Genomic DNA, 14592 nt, shown 5'->3' with positions numbered 1-14592 from the left:
AGGGTTGTGGGGCAAGTCAGTGGGCGTTGTTCTTTTGTTAGCAGCTGCACGGCAGGTTTTTGTTTTTTGTTCTTTTTGTTTCAATCTGGATCTGAGGAAGGAAGGTTCAGGTTGCCCCTAAATACTACATTTAGGGCAAGGGTAGGGACCAATGGATCCCTGCCCTGGGGTGGGTACACCCTCTAGCCTGCTCCTCTCCAGTGGGAGGGGGGCTGGAGCCTAGCTGTGATTGACAGGGGTCCCCATCTTCAAGATGGCCGGAGCCCGGAGTCGTGCTTCACCTCGCCTCTTCCACCTGAGGGGTGGGGTGGGTTGGCATAGGCTGGCACACCACCTTTCCTCACTTAGGGTTTCCCGCCGTTCTTCCTGCCAGAGTGGGGGTCAGAACCGGTGGGGGCCAGTTGCTGAGTACAGCAAGGGGCCTGGAGAAGCTCACAAAGGCGGTATGCCTTTGAAGCTTCCCCTGCCCATCCTGGGAGGGGGTGGTCTGGCACCTCGTCCCAGGATGTGCATTGTTTCAGGCCCCGAAAGCGCCAGGCTCTCGACCCAGGGGTCCAGAAACATGTCGGGTGGTGGTAGCCTCAGCAGCCACACAGTCAGGACACTGGGAGTTGGTTAGGTTTCAGGGGGCATCTCTAAGATGCCCTCTGTCGTGCGTTTTACATTAAATCCCACCCTGGCATCAGTACCGGTTTAATGTGCTGAGAAGTTTGATATCAAACTTCTCAGTCTTCATTGAAGCCATCATGGTGCTGTGGAGTTCGTAATGATGACCTCCCAGCACCATATACTCTTAATGGCAGCACTGCACTTACAGTGCCCAGGAATGGCCCTGGGTACTGTAGGTGCAGAGGGTTCATGCACCTGTGTCCACACTACTGGCATAGGGCACCCAGCTAGAGGGGTGACTGATAGATGCCAGGGCAGTGAGCTTGTGGGCATGGCGCACAGGGATGTGTGCCATGTTGACTATCTGTTTAGTCCTGTACTTAGACACTCGGCCTGTAAAGGCAGTGTGTGGGTGTCAGAGTACAGGGCCCCTAAGGGTGGCACAAAAAAGTGCTGCAGCCCTTAGGAGCCTTCTCTGGTCACCATGCCCTGGGTACCTAGGGTACCATTTACTAGGGGCTGACAGGTGGCCAAAGATGTCAATTGGGTTTTAGTTTCAACAGAGTTTTAGGGAAGGAACACAGGCCCTGGGCACCTGGTTGAAAGGAGCCCAGGGCACAATCAGTCAAATCACATCAGCAATTCAGCAAAAAGTGGGGGAATACCCATGCAAAACAGATGGCACTTTCTCACACCTCCCACGTACCAAAGAGGAACCTCCGCTCCGCCAGAGGTCCCCCCCAACCGCAGATACAGAGCAGGCGGGAGAGCCTTCACCTACATCGCAGTCAAGACCTGGAACGAGCTCCCTGTGAACATTAGACGCTCCCGACCCTGCACACGTTCAGGAAGGACCTCAAGACCTGGTTCATCGACTGCCCCGGAGCTGCACCCCCCCCCCCAACTCCCCAGCACCATGGGTGAGTAGTGCGCTTTATAAACCTCTGATTGATTGGCGAAGGGACACACACCTCCTATTCTTACCGAGTTGCCCGACGGTTCTTCTGCCCAAAATTGGGGGTTTGAGGCAGGGGCTGCTAGCAGAAGAGACTGGGGTAGCATTACAAAAGGTGGCAGGCCTTTGTAGCTTTCCTCTCGAAAACTGTGCCCATCCGGGGGGGGGGGGGGAGGGGGGATTTGTTTCTGGTTGCAGAGATACCCTTTTATTAGCTGTTTAATAAATCCAACACTGGCAACAGTGTGGGTTTATTAAGAGGATTTGTTTGGTACCAACCACTCCTGGGTTCGGAGAAGCCATCATGGTCCTGGGAAACTCGAGAACGCAGTATGCCCACACCAGTGACATACTGCACGCTGCATTATGGCTGTAGGCCTGATAGAGGTGTGCCTTATGTATACTACCTTGGGCAGTGCTGGTTGGCATGGCACACAGGCATTGTCCCACGTTGACTCTCATTTTTCACTGAACCAAGGAATGCAAGTGGCAGTGGCATGGCCATGGTGAGGGATCCTTAGGGGACCCCTTCAAGTCCCATACCCTAGGTATCAAATGTACCATTTACTAGGGACTTACAGGGGGCTGAAGTTGCCAAGTTTTAGGGAAGAAGCACTGGCGCAGGGGACCTGGTTGGCAGAGACCTTGTGCACTACAATCAAAACCACATAATTTTCCAGGCACAAAGTGGGGGGTTAACCATGTCAAGAGGCATTTTCTCACATGCATCTATATAGTTCTAAAACTAGACTAGGATGTCTTGGAATCACGCAGACACGGATTGGAAGGCAGCATGCTTCCAAGTCTGGAAGGTCGCAAGCAGCACAATGTTTACAAGGGCATACTTTCAATATTTACACTGGACTTTTCTGACCCCATTAAACTTAAAGCTATCTACCAAGAAACATCATTTGCTCGTCTGATGCGCAGTGAGATCGAAGCCAACTTTATACCCTTGAACAAGTCATGCATGGTAATAGAGTTACATATTGGTGGGGGGGGGGGCACACAGGCTACTCCCCATAATAGGTCCGAAATATCCATTAAACAGTGTTAGCTGTTAGTGGTTAATTTAAAGGTAAAATGAGACACTGTTTTACAACATACTGGGAGAGTGATACTGGTATAACATTGGATTGCCATTAACTAGCTGAATCCCTAGGTTCCAATAAGTCAGGAATGGAAAAGAGACTTGATTGAGTGGGCACTGGCAGACAAGACCCACATAAAAGTCTCCAGAAGAGATGGCAGACCTAGCATTTCGGCTATGACTACCTTTGAACACCCCCATATCTGCCCCACACACAAATTCCTCTTCCCAGATATCGACCTCCACCGATATCATGGTCCAGCAAGAGGAGAAGGAAGTGTAGTAAGGAAGGGAAAATGTGTCTTAACAGGGCAAGGATAATAACTTGGGGATACAGAGGGAGTCCAACTTTGATCATTAGTGGTGCAGAGATTTAAATGATTACGTACAATATTGTATCAGTGTCCGGTTTGACCATTTCTTCTTCCCCTAAACTATTTAACAGTCACTTTCTACATTTTATATTCTGAATTCTACTGATAAACAAAGTCAGTGCATACCCTAAGATTTGTATTTATTTTAATATCTAATTCAAGCTTAAATTTGTAAAACCAGACATTTGTAAACCTATACAAATCATGAAAGGAGGTCTATGACACAAATTTCCACAGTGAATCAGACTCATTAACACCATAAAGAATCTGAACATTATGCTTAAAAGTTATAAAGCATTGCTTCAGATGTCTACTGTGCCAGGTAAACAGAAACTTACCAGAGTTAAATCCGCCAAGTGCAGATCCAATAGCTGCACCTAAGGAGCTAGCACTTCCAAACCCAAGAGACGCACTTCCTGGTTGACCGTGTCCCGAACCATGAGAGAAAAGGGAACTACTCTGGGAGTTGTTGGTCAGTGAGTTATTCCCATAGAAAGAACTAGTTTGGAGGTTATTTTGTTGCTGCTGATGCTGCTGCTGTTGTTGCTGATGCTGATGTAGATGCTGCTGCTGCTGCTGCTGTTGCTGCTGCTGCTGCTGCTGCTGCTGCTGCTGCTGCTGCTGCTGGGTACCAAGGGGTCGAAATAAGCCATTTGTGGCTCCTGAAATGTTGTTTGCTGCTCCGGAGGCAGATGCTGCTGCAGCTGGAAAATAGTTTCTTAATTAACAAGATGTTTTGGGAAATTTACCCTTTAATAGAACAAGACAACATCGCAAAAAAAATAAACAAGCATTGGAAATGCAATAGGTCTCGCAGTAGGAAAGTTTGAGCTATAGGTGTTATTTATTTTTTTGTTTTTTATTTATGTGTTGTTTTTTCTAAATAGCTAAATTAATAGCTTTCTTATTTACAAAGCCAATAGTTATAATTTTTGTAAATGTGACACCTCTAGCATTTGTAAAGCAACATTTTTTGTATTAACGGGACTTATATGTGACTTATATGTATTGATATAAAAAAAATCAATGGCTTTAAAAAACAATTAATAATTAATACGTAAATAAAATGGATTTTATTTTATATTGCCAATAGCTTAAAGTTTATTAAATATATTTAGTGAAGATGCTGTTGTTGCGCTGAGTGAGGGTGAGTGAGGGTGAGGGTGAGTGAGGGTGAGGGTGAGGGTGAGGGGTTGAGGGTGAGTGAGGGTGAGTGAGGGTGAGTGAGGGTGAGTGAGTGTGAGTGAGGGTGAGTGGGTGAGGGGGTGAGGGGTTGAGGGGTTGAGGGTGAGTGAGGGTGAGGTGTTGAGGGTGAGTGAGGGTGAGTGAGGGTGAGGTGTTGAGGGTGAGTGAGGGTGAGGGTGAGGCGTTGAGGGTGAGTGAGGGTGAGTGAGAGTGAGGGTGAGTGAGGGTGAGGGGTTGAGGGTGAGGCGTTGAGGGTGAGTGAGGATGAGGGGTTGAGGGTGAGTGAGGGTGAGGGTGAGGGTGAGTGAGGGTGGGTGAGGGTGAGGGGTTGAGGGTGAGGGGTTGAGGGTGAGGGGTTGAGGGTGAGGGGTTGAGGGTGAGGGGTTGAGGGTGAGGGGTTGAGGGTGAGGGGTTGAGGGTGAGGGGTTGAGGGTGAGGGGTTGAGGGTGAGGCATTGAGGGTGAGTGAGGGTGAGGCGTTGAGGGTGAGTGAGGGTGAGGGTGAGTGAGGGTGAGGGGTTGAGGGTGAGTGAGGGTGAGGGGTTGAGGGTGGGTGAGGGTGAGTGAGGGTGAGTGAGGGTGAGGGGTTGAGGGTGAGTGAGGATGAGTGAGGGTGAGTGAGGTGTTGAGGGTGAGGTGTTGAGGGTGAGTGAGGGGTTGAGTGAGGGTGAGGGGTTGAGGGAGGGGTTGAGGGTGAGTGAGGGTGAGGGGTTGAGGGTGAGGGGTTGAGGGTGGGTGAGGGAAAAATGTGCAATAGCCAGGAAAATCAGCATAGTTACTTTAAAAATTTCATTGAAGTGTTGCACAATATACGTGTTCTAAATTGCGGACTAGTGCTTTATGTTTTGATAGGACGAGAATAATCTTAGGCAAATAATTAGCACCTCAAACTCAAATGGTAAACTATTTTAAACGCGAAAGGGTCTTATCGAGGTCTATATGTAGTCATCAGTTTTCCACAACGGGCTAAAAATAATACCCGCAGATGCAACCATTACACACAAAAGAGCATATGCCTGGCTGTTGCAGTAAAGAAAAGTAATTTTTTTCGATCTTCATGTTGTAGAAGTATAAAAAGCACAAAAACAGTATACAATGGCGGCCTGCAGCCACTACAAAAAGAAGGTGTCATCACTGAATTTACCCACCCCCATTTAGAAACTGCTTGTAACGTCTAATACAACCACCATCTGGCCAGCGACTAAAGTGTCAGCGGCTACAGTACTAAAATAGATTTAAGCCACTAATTCTAGTAGCCCTAATGCCGACATTTCACTTGTGCAAAACTATCATGTATCTTTAAGGGATTTTGAAACTTTTAATGCATGTATCTTATAACATTTTATTCGGGACTGTGCATAACGCGAGCAGCTTTTAACACAATTAAGGATCTACATAAAGGGCAAGGAGAGGTTTAGAAAATCGAACACTCGGTGATACTATGTCCTGATGGTGCTTAAGCCAGAAGTAGTATCCTAAACGTGAACCGTATGAGCGAGGTCATGTTCTCAGCAACAATGTTAAACAAAGGCATGCAACAGCTTGTGTTTAGAAAATGAACATATCGAGGGGAAAAACACCAGAACCCACACATGTGAGTCCAGGTAGGCTTTACCGGAATAGTAGAGCAGACTGTCCTTAAGAGTAGATTTTGAATGACGGAGTGGTAGGCTAAGACAGCAGGGAGGCAGGAGTGAGATGGATGCATAGAAGAGTTGAAGAGAAATTCGAAGGAGTGGAATGAGTGGTACGAGTGGTAATGGGGAGGACAAGCACACGGAGGAGAAGCTCGCAAAGAGCGGATTATTAACTAGATACGAGGGGCTGAGGACGAACGCTTCTGAGTACCACCAAAGGGTCATTAATAAAAGGATTGCACCGGACCGGATACAAGCCAGCACAACCTGGCGGGTGTCAGTATGGCAGCACGTCTGTTCTTGGGCTGACGGGGAAAGGCGCAAACTGCAAGCAACGCAGTCTTTAAACCAGACATGGGTGTGCGATAAGGGTAAGATTATTTAAACCTACCACACAAGCCAATCACCACGAGAACTACCAACGTAAACAAGAGCTAAGCCTGTGATATTGCATTCTGGCAATTCTTCAGCCCACTGAGGGTGCATGGGGAGGGGGGAGGAGGGAGGAGAAATGTGTCTCGGCCGGAGCAGGGGGCGGAGCAGGGAGAGCGGGCTTTGAAATGCACTTCACACGGCCGGCCGGTCGTGAAACTGAAAGCATGGCCGGCCGGCCGTGAAAGCCTTTGATGCCGCAGGGGGTGGAGCGGCACCAGCTGGGAGAGTAGGCAAGGCAGGCGGCTGGGGGCATGTGCACACACCCCATGTCAGAAATGCATCTCAACAACCCAATGTCCACGTGCAGGCAAGAAGGGTTCGATCATTCCAGTCCCACACAGCAGACATACTTGTGGATGTGGTTTTGCTTTACTCTTCTGCAACTTTAACTGGAAACTGGGGAGAAGATACAAGTTATTTGGTTCCGGAGTGGATTACAAAAACAAACCCAGTTACCGTACCTGTGTCTGGGTGAGGGGTTACAGTAAAGCTGTCCTTGCTGCAAGTGTTAAGGGGGTTACAGTAAAGTAACCTGTGCTTAAACCCTGAGCACATCTTCCCTGTAAAGCTGGCACAGTCTGCTGTCGGCGAAACTCCTGCTGTCAGTCCTATGGGGGCTGAGGGGAGGGAAATAAGCAAGAAACAGAGAATCTGCCAGAAGTTTTGAAGTCTGCGAGAGGCAGAGAGATACGAAAGGCCAAGACTACGGGGGAGAGTAAAGGGATCAGGCACCCCCAAGATAGCACAGAGAGCAGACAGTCAGTCGGGAGAAATGCACAAGGCGGGCAGGGGAGGGGGCGGAGCGGGGAGAGCGGCATGTGGGTGTTAAGAAGCCGGGCCTTTGAAGTGAAGCTAAGCTTCACTTCAAAAGGTGTCGGAGGAATGCGGCTGACGGCGATTGCGGCTGTGCACGCGCTTTTAAGCTCAATGCACATGCGCATTGAGCTTAAAAGTCACGGGCGCTGCAAGGAATCGCCACGATTCCTTGCTTCTTAGTTAAAAGTTGTTTAAGCCGCAATAGGCTCGCAAGCTCGATGCGCATGCGCATCGACAGGCGAGACCTAAAAAATCACACTCAAATTTAGTAAATCTTTCATATTTCATAAGACTACAGAACTATGTTAAAAGAATGCTTCAAAAGAAATGGGGCTAAGCTGGTTCATCACGCTCACTGTAGCCAAAAATGAACTATAAAGCTATTCACATATGTTAAATGCAAAGTCAATTTATGTGCTTATACTTTGATATATAATTTATATGCAGATGAGCACAGTGTAATGAATTTATTACTACTGATGTGTGGAGAGAGGCCTTGCCTCAAGTATATCACGATGCCACTACACCCCTGAACAATGATAGCATATTACACTTTGAGCATCCGCATATAATGTTTATGCCATGGCAATTCCATAATTACGGAAATATTTCCAGGAGACCTAAAACAAAAGTCTACATACACCCTTTAATAAAGAAAACAAACCTGGACCTGCTAAACCAAAACAACTACAGACCAATTACAAATGGGCCTTTCCTGGGCAAGTTGATAAAAAGAGCAGCTTTCCGCTTGATGCCACAATTCATTGTAGATAATACTAAACTTTCAGACTTCCAAACAGGACTCCGTACTGGAAGAGGTACAGGATCTCCTCTCAGTGCTATCTGGGATGACCTTATGAACACTGTTGATCAGAACATGGTTGCTGAACTACTTCCCTTGGATCTCTAGCTGCCTTTGACACAGTTGAACATGCCATTCTAATACAAACATCTACAAAGCTGGCATAAAGGGGACTGCTCTCGATTGAATGACATCCTACCTTCAAAACAGAACAAATGTCATCCATGCCCCCCCATTTCTCATTCAAACCATACTTCACAAAAGCAGGGATACCTCAAGGCTATATCTTCCCAGCTTTTGAGACTATTCCCTACTCCACCCCGCCTTACATCATCTCATACATCTTTTTACTATTCTGATCCCCCCCAAAAATCTTTCTAAACCCTTTCTGACTCCTCCCCCTACACCTCCCTTTTACTCATCCCCCTCCACCTCCCTTTTAGTCATCGCAAGCCTCCTCCTAGTGCTATGAGCTCCAAAACAAAAAAGATAAATGAAAACTAAATCCTTCCCGCCTATCCCTCCACTATCCTTCTCAATCCAAATAACGGACTAACGCATCCACCACTCTAATTAATTTCATGTTTTACTATACTAATTCACCACTAATCCTTATTGGGTTCCGGAGTACTGTATTACTTACAGAAAAAGCACTCTAACACCCCATCAGGGGTAGCAAGCGCTATATAAATGCACGCTACTACGGGACCCATGAAGGATTAGTGTTGAGTTAGTATAGTGAAACATGCAAGTCAATTTTAAGTGGTGGATAGGTTAGTCAGTTATTTGGATTCTGAAGGGTAGCAGACGGATAGAAGAGAAAAAAATGGTTTGTATTTATATAGCGCTTGTTACAAACAGTCCAGTGCATTAACTATTAAACAGGCAAGAAGCACTTCAAAATTACAGCCGAAAGTACTTGAATGGTTTCCAGTCCGGATACGAGGTGACCCTTAAAACTGGACATTAAAGTAGTGACTCTCCTCACAGAAGCCAAAGGTAGCATGTTGACTGAGCATGATTCCCTGTGGTGCTAGTCCCTGGATCTTTTACATGGCACCTATTGCACATTAGGGATGTTGCCATGGTAGTTAGCTGCTAGATGTTACACCTGAATACTGTTATTTGCACTTAGTGTGCTTTTAATAAAAGCTTTTCTGCTCTCGACCAGTCACAGCACATTACACAATCGAGCCTGCCTCTGCAGCCTTCAAAATCCCATTCACAACACGGGGTGCAGGGAGATCAGCCAACTAAAGGCAGCTGTAGCAGAACAAATGCCATTAAACAGGCATGTGCGCATCATGACCCAGTAACTTTAAGAGTGATGTGACGCACCAACCTGTACCACGCCTCGAGATTCAGTCTGGGACAACTGGGTTAAGGATACACAACGTTTTCATGTTTTTTCAAAGATGTCGTATTTGATTTCTGTACTGGGCACTGCCCAGTCCTTTCTGAGCCAGAGGTCGTGGAGAAAGTTAGGGGTCGCAGCTACGACCTCTATCAACCCATAATTTAGGTCCATGCACATACATCAAGAAAAGCATCTGCCAGTAACTCTGCTACACCGAGCAGGAACAGCACAGTGGACAACCACAGCAATGGAGACATGAGACTTAGGTGTTCAGCCACACTAATCGTAGGCTAACCAGAACGTCTGGCAATCTGCTCGATTAGTCAGTCACTCGGCAAACCTTATCAGCGCACTTCTAGCTGTCCAAGCAAAGACCGGACAAGCTTCAGACAAGATAGAAGGCACACTAGTACATCATATATGAAAAACAACTAGATCTATACAGAAAAAACACTGGACGCCGCGGAACTGCAACACAAAACGCAGCTGGTTATTGCTTGTGAATGCACACTTCAGTCATGGTTGAACAGACCATACCCAGCTTTAAATGGAGGGCGTCTTTCCTACACACTCGAAATGAGAAACTTGAAAACGAGGCGTAAGTCAACAGAGAAAACGCAAGATTTTTAGGACTATTCAATATTGGATGCAGTAAATGTATATACTGCATATACACTGCATATCAGGCCAACTTCTCACATTGGTGAGCAGCAGTTGGGATTTGAGCTTGCTGTTGTTTTACCACACGTATCCTAAGAATATCATTTGAAAGATCACATAAGTACTAAGGTACATATAACTTAACTTAGAATACTCTGAGTTCTACTGAACCAGCTGTTGTAGCTCCTAGGGCCTAGCACACCCTACACAACAACTCTAGCAAGGGATCAGTAGGTAAACAAATAGTGTAGGTAAGTGCACCACTTACACCTCACTAGAAAAGCATGTCTACCCATGGAGAGTCTACTGAGACTCCCCTTGTGGCTGTTGACCCTCCACAGGTCAAATCAAGATATGCAGCTCTCAGTTTCCAGGAGATGAGACAAGTGTGTACCTCCAGGAAACTGAAATGAATATGCTACTTACCAGTATGCATCTGTTCTTGGCATGTAGGGCTGCTAACATTCATATCTTATGCATAGATCGCCGCCTAGTGTTGGGTCCGGATGATTGCACATTGTTGTCCTGGAAGAGTCTTCGAAGTATCACGAGATAGGTGGCTCCTCCCCTGGACTACAGTGCGCATGGGCATCGACTCCATCCCCAGATTGTTTTTAGCCATTGTGGCAGAGATGGAGTGAAACAGTGTAAAGGATGTCCATGCTAATGATGAATATAGAGAGGGTATCTGCAGCCGCTACGGGCACCGGGGAGGAGGGCGGGCGATATGAATGTTAGCAGCCCTTCATGCCAAGAACAGATGCATACTGGTAAGTAGCATATTCAGTTCGAGGCATGTGGGCTGCTAAATTCATATCTTATGCATAGAATACATAGCAGTCCCTCCATTAACGGCGGTTGCCCGTGCCAGCTGCAGAAGCTTGAAAAAGTGTCTTGAGAACAGCCTGTCCTACAGCTGCTTGCTGTTTTGAATGCACATCTACACAGTAATGTTTGGTAAATGTGTGTGGTGTAGACCATGTGGCTGCTCTACAAATGTCTTCTAAGGGAATGTTCCCCAGGAAAGCCATGGAGGCCCCCAATTTGCGTGTGGAGTGCGCCCTTGGGGGTATTGTTAAAGTATGTTTAGCCTTTTGATAACAGATTTGAATGCACTTAACAATCCATCTGGCTATTCCTGCTTTGGAAAATGGGTTGCCTTTGTGCTGTGCTGAGAAGGCAACAAAAAGTTGTTGTGTCTTTCTAAAGTGTTGTGTTCTGTCAATGTAGTACATTAGCGCCCTCCTAACGTCTAATGTATGAAGCATTCTTTCTGCTACCGTTTGTGGGTTTTGGAAGAATGCAGGCAGGTCAATAGTTTGGTTGATATGAAACTGTGACACCACTTTAGGAAGGAATTTGGGGTTAGTGCGGAGCACCACCCTGTTGGAATGTATCTGTATGAATGGCTCTTGGATTGTGAGCGCCTGCAGCTCACTTACACGTCTGAGCGATGTGATAGCAATGAGAAAAGCCACTTTCCATGTGAGAAACTGAATCTCGCTGGAGTGCAGTGGCTCAAAAGGTGGGCCCATCAGCCTAGTGAGGACCACATTGAGGTTCCACACTGGAGCTGGTGGTGTTCTTGGAGGAATGACTCGCTTCAGTCCTTCTAGGAAGACTTTAATGGCAGGCACCCTGAAAACAGAGAGGTGTTGCCTATCCTGGAGATAAGCCGCTATGGCGGATAAATGTATCCGAATGGAAGCGTACGCTAGATTGCATTTGTAAAGATGTAACAAATAGCAGATGATGTTAGGAATGGATGCATCTAGCGGGTTGATATTGTTGTCTGTACAGTACATGACAAACCGCTTCCATTTAGCTGCATAGCAAGCTCGGGTAGTGGGCTTTCGTGCCTCCCGGATGATGTCCATGCATTCTGGAGGCAGGTTTAGGTAGCCAAATTCTAAGACTTCAGGAGCCAGATCGCCAGATTGAGCTGTCGCGGATCTGGATGCTGAATGTCGCCATGGTTCTGCGTCAAGAGCCGGGATGCGAGATGCAGCCTTTGATGCGGTACCACGGAAAGTTCTAGAAACGTGGTGTACCATGGTTGGCGTGCCCATGTTGGAGCAACCAGGATGAGAGTCATCGAGTGTTGCTTTAGCTTTCTTGCCACCAGCGGAATGAGAGGCGCTGGGGGAAAAGCGTACGCAAATTTGCCTGACCAGTTCATCCATATCGCATTCCCTTGCGATTCCGGGTGAGGGAACCTGGCGGCAAAGCTTTGGCATTTTGCGTTTTCCCTTGTGGCAAACAGGTCTATCTCTGGATGACCCCACTGCTGGAAGTACGGGTGGAGTACTGATGGATGTATCTCCCACTCGTGCATTTGATGGCTGTATCTGCTGAGCAGATCCGCCATCTGATTGTCCTTGCCCGGGAGGTGTTCCGCCATGAGGAAAATGTTCCTCTGAATGGCCCACTTCCACATGCTCTGAGCTAGATGAGACAGCTGTGGAGAGTGTGTGCCTCCCTGCTTTTGGATGTAGTACATGGCGGTCATGTTGTCCGTCCGGATCAACACGACTTTGTTGCACAAATGTACTTTGAAGGATTTCATCGCCATGAAGATTGCCATCAATTCCAGGTAGTTGATGTGCAACTTCTGCTGCTGGGTGGACCACAGTCCCTGCACAGTGTAGTGGAGCACATGAGCTCCCCACCCTTGGAGAGATGCGTCCGTTGTTAGGATTATCTGTGGCACTGGCTCTTGGAACGGTCGGCCCTTGCAAAGGTTGTGTGGATTCCACCAATGCAGAGAGGTGTATGCCCGACCGGTCACCAACACTAGGTCTGTTAGCTGTCCCCGAGCCTGTGTCCACTGATTTGCCAAGCATTCTTGGAGCGGGCGCATGTGCAACCTCGCGTGCGGGACTATGAAGATGCAGGAGGCCATCATGCCTATCAACTGCATGAACACTCTCGCTGGCAGGGAGTGTTGCGGTCTGAACTCCTGGCACAGCGACTGAATGCTGTTGATTCTGACTGGGTTTGGCTGAGCCATAGCAGTCAGGGTGTTTATTGTCGCGCCCAGATACTGCCGCACATGGTGTGGTTGAAGGTGCGACTTCGGGTAGTTTAGCGAGAACCCCAGGCTGTGAAGGAGTTGAATAGTGTGGGACATGTCCGCGGCGCACTGTTGTTCCGACTTTGCTTGAACAAGCCAGTCGTCTAGGTACGGGTAGACATGTATGTTCTGTCTCCTGAGGTGCGCCGCCACTGTCGCCAGACACTTTGTAAACACTCTGGGGGCAGTAGTCACCCCGAAGGGTAGGACTTTGAACTGATAGTGCCTGTTTAGAATGGTAAACCTGAGGTATTTTCTGTGGGATGGGTGGAGTGGGATGTGGAAATAAGCATCCTTGAGGTCCAAGGTTGCTAGGAAGTCCCCTTGATTGAGCAGGGGAAGGATTTGTTGCAGTGTCAGCATGTGAAAGTGTTCTGACAGTATGTACATGTTGAGGGGGCGTAGATCCAGAATAGGTCTGAGGGATCCGTCCTTCTTTGGGATGAGGAAGTACAGGGAATAGACCCCTGTGCCTTCCTCTTCCACTGGCACGAGCTCGATTGCGCCTTTTTGCAGCATCACCAGTACTTCCTGCTGCAATAAGTGCAAGTGCTCTGCCGACATAGGACAGTGTCTTGGGGGAATGTTGGGAGGAGTGGATGTTAACTCCAAACAGTAACCGTACTGGATAAGTTTTCTCACCCACCTGTCCGTGGTGATGGACGTCCAGACTGGCAGGAACTGCTGGAGTCTCCCCCCGACAGGTGTGGTATGGTCGGGGGGCAGAGACAAAGAGTCACTGTTTGTTGGCGGCAGAGGTACGGGAGTTGTTGTTCCCTCTGCCTCTGCCCTTGGCACTGTTACCTCTGTAACCCCCTCTACCCTGCTTGGGGTACTAGGATTGTGCACCACCCTTCGCGTATTGTGTTTGTTGACCCAATTGTCCTCTGGTAACACCACGTGCTCCTGAGCGACGAAAAGTGTTTCCCCTGAATTGTTGTGACTGAAGCGCCCCCATGGACTTAGCAGTCTCGTTGTCCTTTTTAATTTTTTCAAGGGTGGTGTCTACATCTGGACCAAACAGTGTGTCAGGATTGACGGGCTGGTTGAGGATTGTAGTTTGGATGTCAGGCTTAAATCCAGATATGCGAAGCCAAGCTTGTCGCCTCAACATGACGCTAGTGTTAATCCCCCTAGCCGCTGTATCTGCCACATCAAGTGCACACTTTATGGCAGCGTTGGAGATAAGCTTTCCCTCTTGTATGAGCATTTCGGCTGCTTCCTTAAACTCATCAGGTAGGTGTTGAAGGAGCTGTTCTAGGGTGTCGTAATGCGCCCTATCGTATCGTGCCAATAGTGCCTGTGTGTTTGCAATACGCCATACATTGGCAGCCTGCGCCGCCACCCTCTTGCCCGATGCCTCAAGCACTTTCGACTCCTTGTCGGGGGGAGGAGCTTCACCCGTGGTTTGGGAGTTTGCCCTCTTGCGGGCATTGGCGACCACCAACGAGTCCAGAGGCAACTGTCCTCGAATATATGCAGGATCTCCAGGTGCAGGCCTGTATTTTTTCTCGATATGTGGGTTCACCACTCTCGCCCTGGTAGGTTCCTTAAAGATCTCTGGGGCATGTTTAAGGACACCTTTAAGCATAGGAAGTAT

At 48.0% G+C, this 14592-nt stretch overlaps 1 protein-coding gene across 3 annotated transcripts in view; it reads right to left on the bottom strand.

Annotated features, from left to right (window-relative positions):
- Positions 1 to 14592, bottom strand: part of PUM2 (pumilio RNA binding family member 2) — an 893995-nt gene that overhangs the window by 541468 nt on the left and 337935 nt on the right. For all 3 annotated transcript variants that reach the window (XM_078647736.1, XM_078647737.1, XM_078647738.1), the window contains one exon: positions 3367 to 3732. In XM_078647736.1, the coding sequence (XP_078503862.1) occupies positions 3367 to 3732 (366 nt within the window). The remainder of the gene's footprint in view (positions 1 to 3366; positions 3733 to 14592) is intronic.

The sequence above is a fragment of the Lissotriton helveticus genome, chromosome 6, assembly GCF_964261635.1.
Source record: "Lissotriton helveticus chromosome 6, aLisHel1.1, whole genome shotgun sequence".
In the NCBI taxonomy this organism is placed as follows: Eukaryota; Metazoa; Chordata; class Amphibia; order Caudata; family Salamandridae; genus Lissotriton; species Lissotriton helveticus.
This window is presented reverse-complemented; position numbering and strand designations above follow the sequence as displayed.